At 37.7% G+C, this 25,792-nt stretch overlaps 1 protein-coding gene across 1 annotated transcript; it reads right to left on the minus strand.

Moving 5' to 3' along the window:
• Positions 1-461: 461 nt before the first annotated feature.
• LOC139121441 (histamine H2 receptor-like) lies at positions 462-18,271 on the minus strand. The gene is made up of 3 exons (XM_070686307.1): positions 18,063-18,271; positions 16,559-16,794; positions 462-2,590 (listed from the first exon to the last, which is right to left on the minus strand). Exons 1-3 carry the CDS (start codon positions 18,186-18,188, stop codon positions 1,636-1,638), a joined length of 1,317 nt encoding a protein of 438 aa, XP_070542408.1. The 5' UTR covers positions 18,189-18,271; the 3' UTR covers positions 462-1,635.
• Between the last annotated feature and the right edge of the window lie 7,521 nt (positions 18,272-25,792).

Raw genomic sequence — 25,792 nt, forward strand, 5'->3', positions numbered from 1 at the left:
ACCTTTAAATGAGAAACTTGAGTTCCGAACTATAAAGAGTTTTTGTAATTATACCTTTATGCACCTCTGTGAGAATATATATATATATATATATATATATATATATATATATATATATATATATATATATATATATATATATATATATATATATCAAGGTATGTAGATGTCCTCATGGCATATTACAGTGCTCGAGCAGAGCGTTGTAAACAATACAAATTAATTCAAGTACAAAGAAATAATATCTGTTACTTAAGTTTCATGTATCCTGCAAACTTCAGACCGAGAGTCAGACTCAGTCTGAAGATTGCAGGATGAATGAAACTTAAGTGATAGATATCATTACTTTGAACTTGAAGTGATTTGTATAACATATATATATATATATATATATATATATATATATATATATATATATATATATATATATATATATATATATATATATACTCTGATGAGAAGAGTGGCATGGTATTAATATCCTATGTAACCATTTGTGGCATCTGATCAATAAAGCAACGTTTCTGTGTGTCTGTGCGTTGATGTTGGCTGTATGCAGGTCAAGTGATGTATTGCGGTTTTTTGTATGCCGAACAAACTAGCATAGTCAAGATTGTATCGCACATCAAAGACACCGACGGAGACGGCCTGGCAGATTAGGGAAAAATCTAATCATTGTGCCGAGGCTCAACACAGCAAACAACCACCGAGCTCAAGTTCGCACACCGTAGACTCTTCCTGTCCAGGATAAAAAAGCTTAGAAAAAACCTTGGTTGGAGTATTTCGAAACCAGATGCGAGGGTGAAGTCTCAAATTCTTGAGCATCTTGAGTCCTGACCAAATTAAGGGAAAGATTTCAGGAACAAGATAGCGTAAAAGAATGTAAATTGTTTGTAAATGCAAATGGTAGAACGCATCGATACAAACGTTCTCAGTACACAGCACATATATTTGACACTGGTTAAGCATATAAATAAGAAAAACGCTATGGTGTAAGTGCTTATTTAAACGTCGATTTGTATTATAAAATTTCCCATCCATTATATAGATTCAATTACAAAAGGTCCCGTTCAAAATGTAAAATGGCACTGTGAAAATAGCGTACTCAGAAAATTCGTTTTTACAAGGTCATAAAGGAATTTTCGACGTCCTAGTACCCTGTGAGGTTTGAATCAATCTCGTGATAGCCCGTATGCAGCTCTTGTCACTGGAACATCGCAGCTTCTTTTCAGAAATTAGTGTAGACATAAACTTTCGTCAGAAAGCAAGTGTTCGGATTTGATCCGCATCAACGTGCGTAAATCACGAATCGACGAGCTGATCTCCTCTCGTAACCGTCCATTATTCACTAAACTCGCCACTCTTGCAACGCGCTTGTAGATATCAATTTATTCCTCCCGTTCGTGACATTCGTGACTTTCGCTGATAAAGCAAAAAATGTCTTTGGTTTCAAGTTTTAGCATCAGTCCCTCCTTTCCGTTTGATTCCAACAGTATTGCAGAGGAATGCACCCTAAAAACACGATTAGTTGATATAACCTCGTGCGGGTGTCACATCCAGCTGCCGACTGGGCCTTGATACAAGTAAGATTGTACAAGCTTTGAAGAGGATATAAATCCGATTAAAAAGGGGAAGTCAGACTACGTCATCAATGGGTGGAAGATGTCCCCCGGCCAGTTTACCGAGCTCTCTCATGTTACCGCCCACTCCTCCGAGAGCAGACAGCATGCTGCTTGTCGCGGCTATCGATATCGAGAATACCTCTCCCGGACGACGGTGCGGATGGTTCTGACTTGTCGTCTGCGTGAAAGTGCTGGTGGTGATGTAGCCACTGTCCCGTGCGTCACGCGGTACCAGCCGGTTCCGACGCAGGCTGATGCTGGCCGTGGCGTAGTCCCCTGAGTGAAGCTCCGTCGCCGTGATGACGGACTGGCGCGGGCAGCAAGTGCACCGCAGAACGTCCAGAAAACAGTGCCTGAATTTCCGATTGAGAATCCCGTAAATCAACGGGTTGGCGGCGGAGTTGGCAAATGAAATCATCGAAGCGATGCCGAACGCGAGCAACAGCGAAGTCCGGTGGTTGTACGAAATCAGCAAGTACATAACGCAATACGGAGTCACGCAAATGACAAAAACCCCCATCACAAAGAACAATGTGACGGCCGCTTTCTTCTCTTTCCGCATGTTCAGTTGTTTCGTCTTGTTCTTTTTCCTGGTCTGCGTCCCGAATGCTTCTCCCTGCCGTGATGTCCCGGGCATCGGCGTCGTCGGCATCTCGCTGGATACCTCCAAGGAGGTAACCCTCCGAGACTGCTGCCGCGCCACTTGAAATATGCGATAGTAACAGAACACCAGGACAACAAATGGCAGGCCGAAGGATGTACTCAGGTAAAAGTAAGCGTACGAGCGATCGGTCGTCCAATCGGGCACGCAAATGCAGTTTGGCGGCAGGAAGATGTATCTGGACCAGCCGAAAACCGGACAGGTGGCGTTTATGACAGAGAGAGTCCACAGGCTTATCAAAAGCACTGATGCTCGCAATGTAGTAACGATAGTTGTGTACTTCAATGGCATAACGATGGCGATGTATCTGTAATGATAAACAGTGGTACTTTAGGGAATATGAATTATATCTGAAACTCTGAACTGTTCCGACGAAAAAAGTTAAAAAATTGTTGACAACGCTCCATTCTTTAAAATAGGTTCAATGTCCACTTTTCGTCGACGGGCTCTGTTACCAACCGACATCGAATCAATAGAAACAAAAACAAACAAACAAATAAACAAACAATCCAAACAAACAAACAAACAAACACAAATTCATTCATACATACTACATACATACATACATACATACATACATACATACATACATACATATATATATATCTATATATATATATATATATATACATACATACACACACACACATACATACATACATACATACATACATACATACATACATACATACATATATACATACATACATACTACACACACGCAGACACACAGACACACAGACACAAAGAGACACACAAGCAGACATACAGATATACACACAGACCTACATACAAGCAAGGTTACTCTGGAGTAACCGTTATTCAAGCGTACACTGTTCGACGTAATACAGTCGCATTCATATGCTTGTGAAATACGAAAAAGGGCAATAAATTTCGTATAAGGCATTCCGTAAAAACAAGAAACTAGATGACCTGAGGTCCTATGTATGTCTCCCTCGGGCAATCTCGATGCAATTTACTTCAATCTGATCTCGTAAAATTTCAAGCTTGCAAGTTTGTCGAAAATGACGCAATGGCTGAAAAATCAATGCGAGAAGAGAAAGTCATCCCATCGGGAAAAATATTGCGAGCAAATTACTGAACTAAAATTTTAGTTCACCTGTGTGCGAGGCATGGTGACATAATTCTAGACACGAATTCTATTTTAGGCTTTCGTGTAAACCTTTCCAATTTCCATGAGATCATATATTGCTAGTGTCAATTAGGAACATTGGAGACTCCAATAAATGTATCAGTAATCGCATAGTCAGAGACGACCGTCTGGAGACTCAGTTTTTTGATCTGATCCATAAAATTTCTATCGAGAAAGTTATGTCGGTCAAAGTGTCTGATATTAAAACCCTCGTTCATAACTACTTTATCTTCGAAACGCAGTCGGAGGGAGTGAAATAAATATCAGCATGTCGCTTCCATGCACCAGTGGCTTTTCTTCAATAGTCAATTCTTTCCGAATATTTCAGTATTGTCTGGTAGCACGTTTCTTCGCCCAACTTATTATATCAGCAGCTTAGAAAACTCAATCACGATGTTAACTCGATTAGGGGTCTATTTATCAACATGATAGGAGAAAGTCTGAGCGATTATACATAGGGAAAAATAAAGCTAATACGAAAAACAGATACCGTGCCGTGCTACCAAAAATGTATAAATCAACGATGTTGACCATTGTGCGCATGCTTCTATTTTGAAAAGAGCTATACCTGGATCATATATTCGTAAAGCCGATCATATTTGTAAAGGCATTCGTTTTACCTTGCTACAGGGTACGAGTGTACAGAGCCAAAACTATTATAGTCTCTGATTTAAGTTTGAGATCTTTGTTGATAAATCGGACTAGATCCTCAGTAATCCCGAGCAACATTACTGAAGGTTCGCTGTATAGCTGTTAGGGAAACCGTGCTTGGAATATTATTGTTACTATAGACTATTAAAATGGGGAAAAAACATGTTAAGTTACCAAACGGCTGTTTCCACCTCCAGAATACGATCATTATATTTCAATTCAGAGGCTTCTCGCGATGACAATGTTTTGGTATCAGTTTGTTTATCCGGTGATGAAAGGGAAAGAAGTGACCAGAACAAAAATTCTAACTTTTTGGGGGTTAAATTTGATAATCTGCAATTGCTTTCCTCTGCACTACTTTTGGTGACAGTGAAGGAAGAGTACGGTGCGTTTAAGAACCACGCCAGCTTCCTACGTCTGACATCAGCGGTTCAGACTAACGCTGTAATCACGTTGTGCAACGATATAATGTTACTTGAGGGCTTATAGCTTTCTGTAATTATAGGTGGAAAATGAAGACATCTTGGTTATTTGCTGACGTTCTGGCGAGCTACTGTCGGTATCGCAACAGGAAGCATGCCGCGGGTAAGAGGCATGGTAAAACGCAATAGAGTTCTCGAAAGGATAAAAATAAGACTGTGCAAACTCCCACGAAAACCGGTAATCGTTGAGTAAGTCAACCACTCGACAACTTCTTTCTTCTCGATAAACTACAGAGTAATGCGCGAAGCTTAGCAAGAGTGGGTGGGGAAAACAACAACGGTATATTGAGTCGAGACAGCGGCAGAAGTTTAGAATCATTATAGTGTCTTTCCCGAGCACATCTAACGCCTCTCATTGCCATTTACAAGCCTTGAATTGAGTTATGACGTTACCGTGATATTATAATTGTCTCGTAAACTACTAACTTTGATGCTGTAGGGGTAGCTAGGGCTGCCGATGGGCAGTGTGGCGTTTACCAATTCTATTGATTTGCATGTAGAAATGCAAGAACCTCACTTTTTAATATTGTAATTTTCTTGAAACCTTCAAGAACTTATTTGGAAAAATGTATTCAAGAATGGGGTCACTATTCTATGACTCACGCAGGTTATCATCATATGGCAAGATTATTCCTTTTCTACAAAAGAACCTGTTGAAAATGCTGACATAGCAGTTTTCCCCAGTGCGGCTTTTGAGAAATATCTCATCGTTTATCTTTATTTCTTCGTCAGCGACAATCTTTTCTTCATACAATTTAAAAACAATCATTAGTGAAGGGACGTTTAAAGGTATACTGTCACCTGTTCAAATTTTGCCACAGTTACCATGGAAAGAGAAAATCTAACCAATCACAGATTTTAAGCGGTGGCCGCTTTTTAAAAATAGCGCCCCCACATGGGCATTTTGAATACCAAGGAACGCCCCTTTGATCATATATGGGCATATTTAGATTACAGGTGACCGTATACCTTTAAGAATTCTACTATGAAAGGAAATAGCAATGCTTCAGTCTTAATCTCTCTGGAGATAATCCCTCTAAAATATTTTTCTCCAATATTACCGTAGCAAGACCCCCGCATAGGAATACGGAAGATGCATTTTTTGTCTTCTACATATCCTTACGCAACACCTTGATATTTCCAATGCGTCTGTTCTAATTTTATTTGTGGACTTCTCAAGTGCGCTTAATACTATCTCACCAAACTCGTGAATGAGAAAATTGAAAAATACACCATAAACAGTTAATTTATCCGTTGGATGGCAGATTTTTTGGTTAGCAGACCACAGTTTGTCAAGGTCAACTTGAGGCGATCGCATGTGCGATTGACAAAATCGGCTGGCCTCAAGACTCGGTGATATCACCATCTTTATTTATCACTTTCACACCTGACTGTACTCCTATACACGCGAAAAGGAATGATAAGCTTGGCAAATTTGCTGACGACAAGGTTTTAGCTGGCTTCATTACAGCAGATCAGGAGACAGTTAACGAGCAAGAAGTGAACAGATTGGTGGATTGGCCACATGGTGAGTTGGTAATAACTTGTTTTTGAATGTCAAGAAAACAAAAGAAATGATAATTGACTTCGGGAAAAACAAAATTAGTCCACCTTCGTTAAGAATGAAGGGTGAGGAGGTTAAAAAAGTAAACTGTCATAATATATTGGGATGATTCTTTGGATGACCATATTAACACGTTAAACCGTAAATGTCAACAAGGATTGTATTTTCTCCGTAAGTTGCACAGACTTCATGTATCAGGGAACATTTTGCATATGTTTTACAGATCAACGGTTGAGTCTATCATTTGTTATTGTAATTTCTATTGGGGCGGTAGTATTACCTCTTCTGATCAAAATCAGATAAATCGTGTCATCAAAGCTGCTATGAATATTCTGGGCGTACCATTTTCTAGTTTTTAACGACATGTGCATGAAATCCATAAAAGCGAATCTACAACTATATTTACTGACCAAATATCATCCAATAAATAGGAATTTCACTAAACTGAGGTCCAGTACCAGACATCACTCAATTATGTGCCGCACAAACAGGTCCAGAAATACGTTTGTGCCCTCAGCTGTGAGGATTCTTCACCAATTTTCTACCAGGTGAATATCTCATTGCAGAGGCGGCTTCTGTCATTTTTGAAATTGCACTGTTGTTGATCGACAAGTGGTGTGTTTGTTATTTGAAACTGCATATTTAATAATTCTGATCACCTTGTAATTTACCAATCGCGAAATGCTCGTCTTTATATTGAAATAATAAAGGATATAATTAGCTCTCGATCTATACACCTTCGTCAAAGAGCAGAGTAAGCTTCGTAAAATGAAACGGTATGGTGTGTTATAAAATATATCAAAAGGTAAGCTAAGAATATTACTTTTTCCCATCATATTTGTTGTATTCTCTGCTGCTTGCAACAGATGCAATCATAAACAAAATGGGATACTTTTACTTCTTAGTAATCTTCAACTTTGAGAAATAGCCCTACAAACCTGACCATTTTGTTCCTTTTTATTTCTATGTCGTGCATTGAGTTATTCTGAAATTGCAAAAAATAAGGTCTAAACCTTTTGGTTATCTTTCGGCAAAATACAAAATTTTTGTACAGTGAACATAGACAAGTTGTGGTCATTTTTTAATTTCCAATATTTACAAATTCTAGGTCATCGGTTCGTCGGTTTATATATTTGCACGCCCAAATACTCTAACATTCAGCATTGCCCGTTGATAAAAGTTTAAAAATTACGTGATGTACTATTTTCAAGGCAGAATCCCTTTTATAAAAATTGTGCTTATCACCTTTTACACTGGTTTAAAGCAAGCGTCATGGCTGATTATTTTCTAAAACACGTGACTCGATGAAATCACGGGCTGACCAATCATAGCGCTTTCTGTGTAAATGTATTCATATTTGCGTCATAGCGATATTCCGTAACGACACCTGGGGTATCTTTAATTACCCTCTTCAAAGAGGCCCGAAGCTGCGCATTTTCCGCTTGAGTGTTCAACAATTGTAGTGCAGCAGGGAAAGTTTTCGATTGCATTTCCCGATTAGAACGGGTAATTCATGGAAAAAAATATTCGCACAAAATATTGCGAAAGGTACAGTAAAAGCTGGAATTTCGGGGGTTAATTATGATATTCTGTAGCATGTCATTATGCCTATTTTAACCGCATGGTCGTCCTAATTTTATCTGTCCATTAATCTTTTTACGTATAAGGTTCCTGGTTTTGCAACTTTGGATATTTTGAGATATTTTTTTTCGGTTTCGTCGAATTTTCTGCTTCCTCTGACAACTCAGTATTTGCCCACTGGCGCAGATCAGTGCGGACGCAGATATGCGATTTTTCCGTTGTTGCTAAGCATGCTTATGCCAAATTCCATCGTTGCCAAGGGGTCCTGGCGTGCGCTTCAGAGCAACATCAGACTGACTGGGTGACGGTTCAGGTAGGTAGAGCTCTCCAAATTTTCGTTTAATTTCGCCAAGTAAGTTTGAGATCGAATATTTTAAGTAATCTTATTTTAAGAATACTGGTCTCCGATCAAAATCGACCGTTCATGCAGTAATCCTCCTCTAAATAATGTAGATATGCCCAAAGAAAATTGACATTGCTGACGATAGTGGATTGCATCGTTAGGAGAAAGTTGTCGGTATTATGTCCTGCTTTCTGATGTTAACATTTCCGTCTCACGGCCTTATCTTGACAATTTTGGTAATTTCCGTAACAGTTTATGTATAGGAAGAGATTTTGTGAATATCGCTTCTGGAGGAGGTCATTTGACAGTACGATAGCGTATGAAATGCAGACACCTGAAAACCGGAAGTACATTAACTTTCCAGGCGATATAATTGATGATAACTTCGTTCACAATATTCATATTTAGTATCACGGTCGTTTAATCCAGTTATTTGTTAGGGAAGCATTAAGTTGACAATCTTCTGTCGCTTACTTAATGTATTATCATGCAGAATAGCTATAAACCGTCGCGGTATTTCAAAAACAATACCATGCAAGTTACCCTCGAGCCACAGTCACTTGCTGTTCGATACAAGGCGATGACCGCTTTGGTATGCATTAGAAACATAGGAGGTCGGGAAATGGAATAACCGCTATACGCACGTACAGCCGAGTTCGGAGACGGATTTTCCTGACAAAAAGCTATAGTTTACTTAAAAAACCAGCATTAATGACTTCCAATACGTCTCTGAATCCATACCTGTTATAGTATATCGTCAATAACGATCTTCTTGCATTTTTGGTACGATTTCCCATTCTTCTCTTGATTTTTCTCTGAGTGTCTACAATGTGACATAGTATTAAACATGAAAAAAACAAAGTCCCCTTCAAATGACCCGCGGAAGAGATTGACCTCCTCCAGAAGCGATATTCACAAAATCTATTCCTATACATAAACTGTTACGAAAATTACCAAAATTGTTCAAGATAAGGCCGTGTGACGGAAATGTTAACATCAGAAAGCAGGACATAATACCGACAACTTTCTCCTAACGATGCAATACAAGAGAAAATGATAGTCTAGAGGGCGATGCTGTATACTAATTACTAGGCTGAAGTTCATATCAAGTATAGGGAGTCTATTGGGAGTTCACATCTGATGTGCTTTAAGTTTGTGAGATGAGATCCTATCAGAAACAATGGGAGCATTTAAGTCGGACAATTCCACAGAACAGCTGATATGGAAGGATGTTTTGTGAAAATCCTGTTTTATATAACAATATCTGCTACTGATATCTGTTAATATATCATGCATGTTTATCCATTGAAGTGATAATTTTCAAAGAGTGTCATTCTTTATACAATTTACGCACTAAATTGTCCCAACAATTGACTGAGGACTTGGTAAATAATCATTGACAAATACTTTTAAAACATATGTATAATAAATGATAAATTTGCTGGTTTTTAATATGCATGGATATCAATAAGTGGTGTGAACTTATTCTTTCAGATCAACACTACATGGACTGACGGCCAGTGAACGTTATGCGTGACAAGACTGAAACATTTAAATTTCTTTTGACATGTCATTACAACAATGATTTATTGCCGTTAAAGACATTAATCATTATTACAATATAGTTTTGCTGCAATTTTATGAATTTGGTTGAAAATGAACTCAAAGTTCCATCATAAGATGGTGGCAATGATATTGAAAATGTAGAAAGCGAAAAGCTGCTTGGTGTGGAAGATTCAGAGTCATTTATCATAAACATTACATGTTGATAGTATTGTGAAAAAAATAAGAGTAATCTGTATCTTCTTGCCAGAATTTAAGCATTTTTACCAGTTTCAGTTTGGCGTCAATTTTATAACAGTTTCATTTTACCATATTTTGATTATGGTCTCGATATTTGGGGTTGTTGTGATCAAAAGGATATGGATCACTTGAACTGTCTTTTAAAGCGGGCAATGTGACTGATTTTGAATTGTAACTTTGGTACCTCATCCATTGAAATGTTTACACTTCTACAATGGTATCTGCTATCCCATCGCTATAAGTACAACCCAGTAGTGTCTGTTTACAAGGGTATGTTGTGGCCAGTCTCCTCCATACATCCGGGATATAACAACGAAGTACAAAGATCCACAAAGATTTTAAGATTTATTAGTAATAAAGCTCTACAAGTTACATTTGCTAGAACCGAATTATTTAAGCAGTCTTTTTGAGTAATTACCTGTACAACAATTTGCCTTCAGCAATAAGAAGTTGTACAAGTGTTAGAGGTTTTAAGCAGGCTTGTTACAAATTTTATCGACAAAGCGTTTTCGACACTTTTACATGAAACCTGTCTGTATTGTAATGTTGTTGTTATCCTGTACTTTGTCTTCTGTATATAAGTTTTCTTTGTGTTTGACCCTTGTGAAAAGAGGCGTATACCTATCATGGCTATAGAGTTATAAGATACTTATTGCATCAAATTGTAAAAGATTTATAAAAAATACGTATTTTAGTTTAGGTAAATCGCATAACCTCATCATTAATTTAAACCTGTACTTTTTAGAACAATAATTGTTAAAATAACTGAATCAGGTATAGCCTAGAAGCTGTGATACTTGTAATTTTTTGCCTTTCTGGCTCAATATGCAAGTGTGCATTTCAGAAAAATCAGTGACAATCAGTAATAGTTCATTTATGTTTTTTTAGTAAATTTATATTGGCCACTTTAGAGATACAAGGCTTCAGTAAATCGCCTCATTTTTTAAGCTTAATTTTCTGCACTTTTATAGGGGAGATACTTTCTCCGGCGCAAAAGTTCAGGATGAGAAACGGTAAACGGTAGCCGACTGGTTTTATGTGAGGCCTAGCAGCTAGGCGATGTTGCTGTGAGTGTGTGGGGGTTCGAATCCCGTTTGGGTTATAGTAAAAATTATATTTTAGAAACGCTACAATGAGTATCGTCGCTAGATGGCAACCTTCACGCATGCGCTTTAGCTGTTATTTTAGGGATTTGCAAGGACTACCTGTACCTGCCAGTGCTATTTTAAGTTAACATTTCCGTCTCACGGCCTTATCGCCAAAACTGAGGGCACAGCGTTTAAGTTGGATGTCTGCGTAAAAGGATAGTGACAAAATCAAACTTGGAGAAGAAACATGTAATGAGCATGACCGGAAAATTCAGGAGTGAATGAGTTGTATTTTCTGTCAAAACGCACGAGACAACATTTTGACTTCGCGCTTTTTCAGCGATATGAACTAATAAGACACTAAATATTGTACGATTTGGTAAATCTAACTATTTATCTTTCAATTCGCCTAGTTATAATTAACGTAAGTTGAATTCTCGATGAACTACAGGCGATATTTCTTTACAATGTGTAGCGCTAGATTTAGTGATTTTTTTTTGAAATTTTCGTGTTCCATACCACCCACGAAGGAAAATCGATTTTGCGCGTCTCGGGTATCTGCGTCTGCACTGGATGGTAAGATCATAGAGTGCATCCTCGTGGCATTGGTTAATCATCCTGTTGAGCCTGGAATCAACTTTACTAATTTTCTTCAATGTAAGGTATAGAATGCGCCTCGGGGGCGGATACTCGGACTCTCACAAGTTTACATGTCACTTGTGGTCTACCGCTTGTGAGAGTTCATTGGAGCTCATGGAGTGAATAGAGTTTTCAGCAGCTTATTTTCTGTAACTCTGAAATTTTATTTTTCTCCATAGAGTTATCACAGGGATGGCGGCCATTTTGAATTTCCAGAGTTCGTAAATATTGGGTAATGTGGTTCTCTAGTGTCGGTGACATCATATTATTTTTTATTTTTAAAGGGAATGGTTTGAGTTTTTCTTTACGGAAAGGTTGGGCAAATGTTTAAATCTTTCAATTTCGATGCGCATGCTCCGTTAATTTACTTACATTTCCAAATGTTATGGAAAGTGCATCAGTTATATTCAGGATTATTAAATGTGATTTAGTTGTCTTTTCGACAAACTGTTTCCCTGGTGACTCAAGACTCACCTTTGTAGAATCTATGACATAATCAGACACTGTAGTAATCAAGAACCCTCACAAACAACGGAGTTCTTAAAGAATCCTTAAAAACAAAAACAGCGACAACAACTACAAAAAAAATTATTCCGGATATTATCGATAAACAGTAGGAGTTCGAGTTTATTTCTGCTCTACGACCACGTAGTCATGGAAACAACGTGCTCGAACGGACGTGTGTTTGCGGGAAATACAACCAGCTGAAATGTACTTCAAAGCATCGACGACCACTGCGAGGCTCCCTGTCTTCAAACACAAAAACCTTTTCTGTTTATGACACCGTCGAGAGTACCGTCGCAAGGCAGTTAAGCTTGGCCCCCTATCGGCAGAATAACGTTAACTTATTTACGGTGGGTTCTTCAGCGATTGTGACGACCGACCTTGGACACGATCGTCTCGTTCTATTCTCGCACACTTAAATGTCAAATGACGTCAAGGTCACCAAATGACCGCATTTGGCAAATGAACCATACATGCTTAAAAAGACTCTATCAGCTGCGAGAACTATAACAGTTTTATTGAGGCGTACGTCAATGGCTTGATTACCGTATAAAACGTCAGACATTGTACAACAGCTTATCTCCTCGGTCCTTTTGACTCCCTAGTATCGTTTAAAGAGCTACCGTCGTCAGCACTTCGTTAAAGGTCGTACGTATCCTGTACAGCTATTACTAATTACATTGAAGGGGGCTGGAAGCTTACAACAAACTGTTTCCTGGTGTCATACACTTATCACATTGTAATATTTTTATCTTCTGTCACCAAATGATGTTGGAAAAATACATCATTATTGACAGAAAAGTCTCATATGCGCACACTATAGCTTCTATGATATGCAAATATCCACAGAAGACCGAACATTCCGTTATACCAGTCTTATCTCGGGGACATTTTATCTTCCTAAGGCCTAAAAACACTCAAACCTTTTTTTCTCAAATCTTTAAGCCAAGTCCATAACTTCCTTGCCGCTGGGGGTTTAAAAATTCATATTTAATGATGGAACTAGATTCAATAATCGTGTTACTACATGTTAGAGATTTCTTGGAAATTGTATGTTTGTCTGTTGCCCCATTTGAATTTAATGCTTCCAACACTTTCTCGTAATCAGAAATTGATCAAAGATGAAGACACGAGAAGTTGTAATCAGAAATTGATCAAAGATGAAGACACGAGAAGTTAGGTTCACAACGAAAAATGTTAGAACATATTGTAAAAAATTCAAAGGCAGCATTCAACAAACAAAAGAAAAAGAATCCTAGCTATGCTATTCAATAGCAGAGCATTAGTTGTGATACTTCCAAGATATATATATATATATATATATATATATATATATATATATATATATATATATATATATATATATATATATATATATATATATATATATATATATATATATATATATTGCAATATTGGCTAGACATTCAGCTTCTATCAGTATTCGATAGTCACGACTTTAATCAGGCATGTATCTTATTCCACCGTATGAAAGACAAGAAGTAAACAGTGTGCTCGGAGATACAAAGCGTATAAGTTTACTCAGATCTGAATCCCCGTCGCTTTCCCTTTCATGTTCACAATTCATCAGATTACCGAAAGAGGCGATATATTCATATTCGTGTGAACACGACCACATCCGGGAGGTATCACTCGTCGTCGCTTGACAAAATAGACAGGCACATACACAATACCTTAGCGTCACCACAGGACCAAACTAACTTTCCTCAATGAATATTGATGAGGGAGTATATTAACTTCATCGGAGTTGCTCTATTAAATTTTCAGTCTATTACAGGGTCTGAAGCCAAAAATAGTGTTGTCTCATTTTTTTAGCCATTTATCGGCTAAGGTCGCTTGCTCAACTCCCAAAATTGAAATTTTACTTGTACGTTATTTGAGCAAACTTTAAACTATTCTGGTTGTAATGGAGAATGAATTAAAATAAGAGGTTTTTCGTGCAACCTTTCGATCGAGCACCAAAATACCTCACCGTGGTCAAGTTGAAAAGAACAGTCATTTTCTAAGTTAAAATATTGAATTCTTCGTTTTCTAGGAAATACGACGATGAACGCAAGCTAAAGCATCCTTAAGGTTAAAGCATAGTGAAAGAGAAAGAACATTAGTTTTTTTGTTTTGTTTTGAAAACTCTGTGAGCCATGAACATTCTGTCTTACATTCCAAGTACATTAGCAAGTACCGAAGCCTTTCCCGAAATTTTACGAAATGCAGTCGGCTATATCATGGAGTTTCTCCAATATCGATAGCATCATGAAATCGAATAATGTATATCAGAGAGAGAGAGAGAGAGAGAGAGAGAGAGAGAGAGGAGAGAGAGAAGAGAGAGAGAGAGAGAGAGAGAGAGAGAGAGAGAGAGAGAGAGAGAGAGAGAGAGAGAGAGAGAGAGAGAGACACACACACACACAGAGTACTAATGAACTATGAAGACAGAATATGTGATTAAATGCCAAAAGCTACTAAGTAAAGCGCCTTTTTAAGTATTAACTACAGTTTACGAGAGTATTATTCTAAAAAATTTGCATTAATGGTTACTTCTCTTACCATTAGAGCTGATTTTGATGTCAATCACGATCGAAATGTGAGGTTGATGTGAACAGCAGTATTCCAAAAAGGTTTAACGAAATTCGCTCCAGCACACAACTATTTTGTTATTCTTAAATTGTACGAGCTGTAGTAGATACGGGCTGAGGGCCAATCAGAAGACGCTGTAGTAATAATCACAATTATAATAATAATACTGATACTACTACTAATAATAATCATTCTTATTACCATTATAATTGTTTTGTTGCTATTATCATTGTTTTGTTTCCTTTGTTGATTTCTAGTGAACTCCTTAGATTTATACAGGCTTAATCATATATATATATATATATATATATATATATATATATATATATATATATATATATATATATATATATATATATATATATATATATATTCCAGCTTACCTTTTAATGACGTTAGACATTTCTGTCGCATCCTAGTTTAATAAATTGCCTATTGACAAATACAAGCTTGTTTCATTTGAATGTACAACTTAAGTTTTCGCCATCTGCTTTGATTGGAACTGTTGTGTACTTATTCAGAATTGAAGTGCCATCTTACAGCATGAAACTTTGGCTTCTTGACTCCTTGTTGTTCTGAAACGCGGATTTTGCGATACTTCAATTTCCTTTTTTGTGTCTATTCAAGCAACACATTCATTCTAAGTGAGAACGCACTCTCATGCCAAAATTCATTTTATCATGAAGACAAACTGGTGTACCGCCTTCTCCTCAAAACGGTAGCGTGAATTAATACGTAACCGCGATCAAATGAGTCCATGCGAGGGAAATTTGTCGGTTGTCGTAAAACAATCCTGTTTATGAGAAGAGCCAATGCAATAATGGCGTCAATCGTCAGTCCCTTATGATGTGAACTGTATGCTAGCTGTACGAATCGTTGCTATCGGGGTGAAATGGACCCTAGTTACCGAACAATGAACCAATCAGGCGTATATCATCGATGAGTACAAATTAAGGCAAGATAATGCAAAACTGTCCAAGCTTTGTCATTCACGCAGACGATTAAAACGGCCGTGTTGGAATAACACCTCACACACGATCACAAATCACTTTGCCTAGGGCACAAATTCCCCTAGGCGCTACAGCGCCGTAGTGATTTCTACCAATGCTAACCGTGGAAAACGTCTGCCTTCAATTGCAATCATAATTGGTTAGATTATGAGGAGAGCCATGTCAGATGGGAATATATAATTGACATGACCAGCAGATAAAGCCATTGAGTACGCACTTATTGAGATTTAGCACCTAAATCATATGTGTGCATTTATTAGTGTATCTCTGTCTACATGTACTAGTTATACACGTGCATGCATGCATACATACATAGATACATACACACACATACATACATACATACATACATACATACATACATACATACATACATACATACATACATACATACATACATACATACATACATACATACATACATACATACATACATACATACATACATACATATATGCATACATACATACATACATACATACACATACATACATACATACATACATACATACATACATACATACATACATACATACATACATACATACATACATACATACATACATACATACATACATACATACATACATAGAAGAGCCACACACGCCTGAAGAATGACGGCGCCCTTTATCAAGCGTGAGATTTCAACATCCACAATACCATTTACCCTACAATGATGTAATGTGAGGAGCAGACCTACTCAATACGGCGATTTTAGTGCGATATAACTTATTACTCGTGGTCGTGTGTTTTTACGCACGAATGTGATTTCAAGCATACGAAATAATATAAAATCGATGATGTAAAATTAAAGCAAGTATTGTTTTCGATTTGGACTTCGGTATTTCTGCATAGACTATCTTACCTGTCGATGGAGACCGCACCGAGCGTCATGACGCTGGCGCTGCTAAATAGCGTGTACGAAAATCCACTGATCGAACACCACGTGGACCCGAAGACCCACTCTCCGTCGAGACACGACGTGATGATGACGAACGGTAGCACCAACAGTCCCCGCAAAAGATCGGCTATCGCCAGCGACGTTATACTCATTCCGGTAACGGTGCCGACGCTCCGAGTCCGATAGACTACGTAACAAACCTGTGTACACGATGAAGGTACGCATGATAAATAAGGGATTGATAAAACTAGGTTCGCACAATTGCGATGCCGTTGAAGTGACACCGAACATCATGAGACTTTTCCCCTTCAGCAAGGTTTTATTTTTTCGATGAAACACTAAACGGCTGTTAGCCATCACCTATTTATTTTTGCACACAATAATACACCAACGGGGACAGTTTGTGCATGACAAACATTTATAGCGCAACACATTTGCCCATTTATGTAAAAGAAAAGCTTACGAATCTCCAATTTTAAAGACATTCCTACAGAACCACATGAAGATGAAGCCGAATAATTGTGAACTAGTTCATTTAGTCAATACTGACTGAACGCAAGCCTTCATCACAAATGGCCGGCCAATGGCGACCAGTTTCAATAGTGTCTTTCCTACTAATTAAAAAAGGGACACACAAGGATTACCATTCTGATTGTCTGTAAAGTAAATGCCAAATCAACGCGAATAGTTATGTGAACAGAAAAAAAAATATACCACGATGCGCCGTTGTCACAGCTAACATGACGCGCCAACATAGGCGATCACAGTGAATGGTAAAAATTGTTATCGGAAGCAATGCCATGTTTCCGATAATTTCCTCGCCGGAAAAACCGTTTGAAAACATTTTTGTCTGCCCTGTTGTTATTATTCGCCTCGCCTGTCATTTTTTTCCTGCCGCTCGGCCGACCCTATTACACGCCTGTTCAAGCACACGCGTGTGTTTAAGGTCGCGGATTTATAAGCGAATAGCGACTACACTACAAAATAGATGGGCAAATTTTACGATGCAAGTTTCACATGTGCAAAGACTTCATCTTCAACTACATCACTGAAAAACAACAGCCAGGCTGTGATGATCAAGTCACAGCACATTGCAGGTGATGATACTTAAACATCGTTCATGGCTCTCGTATTATCGAAAGTCCTTCCTTATAAGACAGAGATAAATAACCTCTGAATCTTCTCTAATTTTGTCACAGAAAATACTTTAAATTTACTTTAATGAACATTTCGTAACTACCTGTAATTTTTGTGTGTCGTTAGGTCGGAAAAAAACATGCCCTGCTTTTAGACATTCCTGAATTAAATTTAAACTACTCAAGCGTTTATTTACATTTTCTAGTCAATGCAAATATGGCTTGTCCGTAATATATCAACGGGAGACCACTTAATGATTGAAAACTTAAAATAGGCTATAAAAACATGTTCCTGATTTGTTCATGTGAAGATTTTAAGGATCAAAACTCACCGCTATATTTCCTAGCACTGTCATGACCATAACGAAGGATAGAAAAACGGCTTGAATGAGAAGATAAGTCCGAGATGGCGAGGCGGCTAAGTAAAACCCTTCATCGAGTCCGCGCGAATCATTCATTTTTTCACCGAAGCATGTTCTCGCGATGTGGTCTCTCCCGTTCTCGACGGATCGACACACACAAACATACACGCCGCAACGGGGCCAACACTGTACTACCTGCTCAGCCAGTGATCACTGGAAAAAGCTCATCAATAAATTCGACCAATCAAATCGCAGCTGCCCTTTAATGAGCGACCGTACGATTTTTCCCCCAGTTTTCGTTGTGATGTAAAACCCGGCAGTCACGCAACACCATTCTCCTGGTAGTGCATCGATCTGATTTCTAGACCGTGAGAAGACAAAAAACCGCCAATTGCCGATAAAAACCGCAGTGGCAAGGAATATTTGAGCGACAGATGTATATATTAACATATCATAATTTGATATAATATATGCTACATAAAGTGTCTTGTCGATGTTAATTGCTTGCTCCAGAACACCTAAGGCAATACAAACGCGACTCATACTCCTATGATTTTCTCAGTGGTACAATCAGAGTCCGTGAGAGATCGAACATTGCATTTATAATGTATTCTACCATCTTGATCCCCTCTCGGTGCGATGCTGACAATAATGTGTCGCTGATAGTGACCATATGGTTCCATAGCGTGAATCAAAAAAATCTATTTAACGCAAACATTCTGGGAAATTGTGCATTTCACAAAGTACATGTGGAGTAAAGTTTCGCCGTGTGTATGTATGTATGTATGTATGTATGTATGTATGTATGTATGTATGTATGTATGTATGTATGTATGTATGTATGTATGTATGTATGTATGTATGTATGTATGTATGTATGTATGTATGTATGTATCTATGTATCTATGTATGCACACAAAATTATCATTGTAAGTATAAAAGTCATCAAAATTGCGTTATCTAGTATGCTGAGAGAGAAAGAGAGAGAGAGAGAGAGAGAGAGAGAGAGAGAGAGAGAGAGAGAGAGAGAGAGAGAGAGAGAGAGAGAGAGAGAGAGAGAGAGAGAGAGGGAGAGAGAGGGGGGGTAGAGGGGAAGAAAGTATCGGTAGATATCCACAAATTGTTATATAGATAGGAAGACGGATAAATAGGCAAATGAATTGATGTACGGAATTTGAGACATATAGAATGTTACAAAGATGAACAGACTGTGATAATCTTAAATAGATAGCTGTAGAAACGAGGCACACAGCAAAGAAACCGAGCATGGAATTTGCATCGATAGATGAAGAATGGACGTAATGTGGCCAGTGCTCACGAACCATGTGTAAGTGGTTAAGTAATTTTTAGATGTCGTGAACTGGGCACCCAGAATCGAGATACTGTTAAACAGTTTGTGCAACGTACTTGTGTTAAGTGGATAATTCTGAGCTCTTTATTAGGGGTAACTAGTACCGTCAACTTATGCCAAGCGCATAGAGATACAAGTCTTATGGAATTCAGAGAAACTGGCCATGTTAGACCAGGTAATCGAACAAAAATAAATACATGAATAGCGTCACATTAACAATGGCATTTGTATGTATGTATGTATGTATGTATGTATGTATGTGTGTGTGTATGTATGTATGTATGTATGTATGTATGTATGTATGTATGTATGTATGTATGTATGTATGTATGTATGTATGTATGTATGTATGTATGTATGTATGTATGTATGTATGTATGTATGTAATCGCAACGTGTCTGTGTGAGGGTACATCCGTACGTACGTCGACCTCCATCCGTAACCTCATTCCTTGTTTGTTTTCTGGACAAATGGATCCATGAAACTGAAGAATTGTTTACGGTCACAGCTGCAGTGCATAGGTGTTTGCTTTTTGCAATGATACCAAGACCCAGTAAATATCTAAGTAATCATTGCCTGAGGCAGTACACGTATTGTGATGGACTTCAGGAAATAAGGGAATTAATTACCAATGTTCACTGCGTCCTTTGGGATGTACCAGGCGTGTGCGTGTCCAAGGTTGAGGGTTTTTGTTGTTTTGTACATTTTTTTTATCATTTGAGTGTTTTAGTAATGTTGATTATTAAAATTGACGACAACGTTTGTGACGCGGTCTACTAGAAAACAAGCAGTTGTTCATCTAGCGAGGCGGCGTGTGTTGGAGAGGTCCAAAACCGGTTTTGTCTATTTCCTACCAGAAATCACTTTCAAAATTGAGAATTATAACATTCGTATTATTATTAGGATTGTACTTTGATTCTCAGACCCAGGTATTATTACTATTGTGAATATATTTGTATAGAAGTCGTAACAAAACTCAACAATGCACCACGTGTATTAGGTTCTTGTCAAAGCGTTTATTCGAAATTTGACAATCATCTGCTGAAGGGAATAAAAAACACTTTGTTTAAACGATAACATATGACACCAATTATCTTTCGTCACCATAGTTATTACGTTAACACGTTGAATAAATGCATGAAAAAATTACCGCAGGCGAAATATTTCATTTCAGTTTTATTAAGAAACTAATCATCAAAGCTTGTTCTATATATAGACCATAAAGTTCATCGGCAAAAATTCCGACTGACATGACAGATCTGCCGTTGCCATGGTCGTCGCGGCGCTCAGTCCAGAGTTAGATAATACATGTATCGTTTTGAATTGCAATGTTTGTTTCGGAACAGAAGTCGCTCAGAGTACACTGACAATTTTTTTTATATCCAAGTGCCACACAGATAAGATGTCATTGATGATGACGCGAGGGTTTCATCCATGGCAAAATTCACATGGTATTCTGATGGTACACCTTTGCACTGTTGGTTTTTATCTAAATATTATGAATAATACTACCACTATAGACATTTTTAAGGTCAATGTGCTCATCCAACTGTACGAATCCATCTTCGTGACTAGCCATTTGAATGTGGCCGTGGCCGAAAACAGGAACAACGGATGGTCGCACATTACGAGAAATGTAATTTAAAGCTTACGAAAAACAGACAGATGAAGATTACTATTCTGTCGAGCTTACAGATGTTACAGATGTCCGCGATGACCTTTTTAACGTGGCGTGCAAACACTCACCGTTGTCAAGACTAGAAGCCAATCTATACCATACGTTAATGACTTGAATTTGTGGACTGCAATCCGTGCATAGCTATATATTTCATTTCATTGCGCTCTTAGAAAATTTCCTATTGTCTCCAATTAGGAATGCGACAATTACGTTTTCACTTTTAATACTGGAAACCATTATTCATTACGAGTGAGCGTAGCAAACTTAATAAGACATTCGGCTATAATTGAAAGGAAATAGATGACAAAACCAAAGTGTCTTAATGAAAATATACACACAATAATGCACAGAGTGCATAAAATCGACAATGTGCAGGTTGTTTGTCTCTCTGCGTCGTTTATCATTGAATAAGCATTTTGCTGTGATATGAACTTCATTGTACAGATGCTAGCGAAACGGGGATATTTACATTTGAATGAATACTCGCTTAATTTGCTCTCTTCAATCGCCAAACCAATGACCTTTAATAGATAAATGTGTTCAGACAGACTACACAAAATTCTCAAGTAGCATTCGAAACCTACGAGTATGATGGCACAAACAAGATTTTTTTTTCTCGCGTGAGCGGGAACACCAACGTTACCGTGTATTTATTACGACTCTTGCTGTGAAGGGGCATAGCTGTAACTATTGAATAAATTTTCATTGTTATTACCTTATGAAACAAAAAAAAGTTTAATTTGCCCCTGAAGGCCTGTCAAAGCACAAAGCATTGACCTTACCAACAACAGGTACTGAGTTCGAAATGAAATGTTCTTATTTACTGGACAACGTGAATTCTAATCAGGACTAGAATTCATTTGTCAACGCTAACATTCGGCGTTACGCATTCGCTGGTTGTACGGCCACTAGGCATTCCGACACGATTTTGTAGAGATGAACAAACAATTTTTTAACAGACAGCACAAAAATAGCGGAAAATTAATCAAAAGTTACAGCTTACGGACTTTTCACATTGCTTAATGAATTTTACGAGATCATTTAACACATACTGACTCACACAGAAAAAATGTACATACATACGTACGTTCGCACATCCATATATCCATCAATCAATGATCCATCTGTATACACGTACATACTCGCATAGTTTAAAAATTTCTCATTGACTGCGCAGATATAGTCGAGCATGCGCAGATGGAGTTACAAGTCTCCAGCACGGCCTCGCACGGCCTCGCAAATACTGACAACATACACCGCAAGCTTTGGAATTAAATTAAATACGATTGGAACTAATTTGGGAGAATTGGATCTTCACATTTTTCAAATTTCTCAAAAGTGTTGGGTACCCTATAGTTGAATGTTACAATATGACAAATTATACATAAAAACAAGTGTATAACGCAAAAGGAAAAGCAGATGAGCTTACATTTGCAGATTGAACCGATATTACTTCACCACCAAATTATCCCAAATTAGTTCCAATCGTGTTATTATAAACTATTGGTATGCTTATATCAGAACACAGAAAATAATACAAATAATACAAGTGTAGCGGGCTGTAGGCCTATTATGCTAAGTTTCTCAGCAAATGACATTGTCTGTGACTGACTGTATACATAAAGAAATGAAATATGGTCGTCTTCTTCGGCTACTATTTAATACCAATGCATGATTGCGTTCTAATCATTCTGAAATATTTCAAGATTCATATATATTCAATGTATGACTATTTATTAGACCTATTTGGTTGCCGCAGTAGGTGATATCAGAAATTACTAAAAGGAGACGATCAAAACTATAAATTTTTACGTTATATTTCATGGTAGCTCGAGAATTATGCATTTGGTACGCTCTTCACGAACTCTCACTCATAAATATCTGAGGTAATAGATGTCTATGGAATATTCAATTCAAAAGCAGAATTCTTGCTGTCTAGGCGCCGCTTGGTGGCGAAGTTCCGGTAACATGGCGCCACAGTGTCCTGGAATGAATTGCAGATCGCTGACTTCTGACAACCTTAACCGAGCGTTTAGGGATGAAAAAACTTATCCCAAGAAGAGTAATCACACGATGGACAGTTGTTTTTCACTCAAAATCTGTTCTTTTGTTTTCATTAACCGCACGTCTCACTTTCTCTACACATTAAATCGACAATTTTTGAATTAAAGGATTGACATTGATTTCAATGGTTCTGATATGGCTACAGCGATTTTGCGCGTGCCGAGGACTTTCAAACTGCATATGTCCACATGTCCTCGAGGATTAATCGCCCATTAGAAGGCATGCTTGCTTTAGTCTTGTAGGCGTTCTCGACTATACACGTAAAAGTTGGTGACCTCTACTTTTACATGCAAACGATATTTTTTTACAATGTCGCGTATATTTTTACGGACGTCATTTATGAAGTCAACGGTTCGTAGACAGCGTGAAAATATAGCTCACTTTAATGTTTACAGACTTCACACTTTGGAAAACGTGAGACATAGGAGTAGTAGGCGAATTTGTGTTGGTGAGGGCGCTTTTATCCCGAGTTACTAGTGAATTGCTGCGTCAGGTAAGTTTCCGACGGTTATATTTTTCGTCAATGTTGCCCTCCTCACCCATCATGCACAGGTACTTCCCTTGTCTAGAGTGAAAGTGTTTTATCATGATTGCGTTATTACTGCATCTGTACGCAGCCAGACTAATAATGTTACGGCGCGAGCGCGAGTACATCAGGCATGACGGCAGTCGTTTGAATTGTGAACGGGGACCAATTAAGTCATTACAAGAATTTAATTTGTCGGATTGTTGGGCCGTTCATGATTTTCACCCGCTGTCGATGAAGCTTAACGGTTGCAGAGAAAATGGCGACCAAGTGTATCGAGACGAATGCTGTCGACGACCATTTTTCGAAAATCACTCTGACAGCTCTCGCTACCATGAAAGAACCGACCGCGACTTCTTCGTAATTTAATTTGTGTGGCTGTCATTCATTAATAGAAAATATGCAGTCAAACCAGTCACATGTCAATGCATCGACAATAGGGCAATATTGATACCGTATCGGTCCCATCATTCTTGAAATATCAACCAGTTGCTGAAATGATTAGTATGCCAAAATTAATTTCAAGTTGGTTAGCAGCATCCTCTAAAAATAGCCACGTCAGCTCACCTAAATGAACCTACTCTAAATAGAGAGCTCTAGGTTATGACGCTGTCTTCACCGATTAAAAGTCCAACATTAATCTTGACTTTAGTCTCCATTGGAAACTTTGGAAGCGGTGGAATGATTTCATTTTATTATGATAAAAATTGCGCTTTAAGAAACATTTCCAGACGAAATCGATATTTTAGTATTTGATCTCGCAGGTCAAATCTTCTGTCATGAGGTTGGTTTTTTTGTTTGATGTATCTGACAGGAAACATTATCCAGAGCATTTCGGTATTGAAGACTTAAGTTTACATGTTAAATGGTTAACTAGCATTCTTCCGGGAAATGTTTCACAGATTTCCACTTTTTACCATTTCTATCAAATTAAACGATGATATTTCACCTTCGCCATGTTTGTCGGACAGGAGGAAAGCAAGAAGTCGGCAGTTTTGTAAATTTGAGATTATATTATAATTGTCATGATGGGACATTCTACATTGTGCTGAATTCTCGAGGGATTTCAAAATCCTGACAAATTGCACGTCAAATGCTATTCAACTCGATTTAAAGTGTTTTAAAAAGAATCCGGTGGTCTTTTAATCGTCTGCTGTATATAGAAAATTTTTGCTTTGGAGGAAAACGGAGTTCCTTCGAAGAGGTCGCTCGAGTGATACTTTCAGCAAACGCGATTGGAACTAATTTGGGATAATTGGATGGTGAAGTAATGTCGATTTAATCTACAAATGTAATCTCATCTGCTTTTCTTTTTATATTACACACTTGTTTTTATGAGTAATTTGCGTTATTGCAACATTCAGCTGTACGGCACCTAATACTTTTGCGAAATTTAAAAAATATGAAAATCCAATTTTCCCAAATTAGTTCCAATCGTGTTAGCTGTAGAGCGTACTCTGTGAAAACCCGTCGTATACGAATTTAATAAGAACTTATGATGAAAGGAGGCGAAGGAGATACACCAGCTGCTCTGTTTAATATCGAATGTTTGACTACAGCAATAAAAGTATTACTAATAAACATCAAATCAATCTGATCCTCATACCTTGGACTTGACGGTTTCGATGAGTCTCCAGGCATGGTATTGCATCAACCTTCGACTTTTTTCCATGTAATATAGAAAGTATATTGTCACTGGCAGGAGTATGTAAAATTAGGAACGTCTCTGCAAAGCATTCTAGAATACTGCACAACGACAGATAGATAATATCTTTAGTCTTCTTTTTGTGGAATATGAGAAACTTGACATTTCGTAGGCATTGTTATATATATATATATATATCTATCTATCTATATATATATATATATATATATATATATATATATATATATATATATATATATATATATATATATATATATATATATATATATGAAAAAGTAGTTTTATCAGTTTCAATGAGATGTTCATTAGGTCTTATATACAAGGTCAGTTAAACTTATAAACTTTCTTATTCGCTGAAAGCTTTTCAAAGCCACCATACGCGTGGCATATAGATTTGCTTTGACTGTGTGACTGA

This window comes from Ptychodera flava, chromosome 21, assembly GCF_041260155.1.
Source record: "Ptychodera flava strain L36383 chromosome 21, AS_Pfla_20210202, whole genome shotgun sequence".
Classification (NCBI taxonomy): domain Eukaryota; kingdom Metazoa; phylum Hemichordata; class Enteropneusta; family Ptychoderidae; genus Ptychodera; species Ptychodera flava.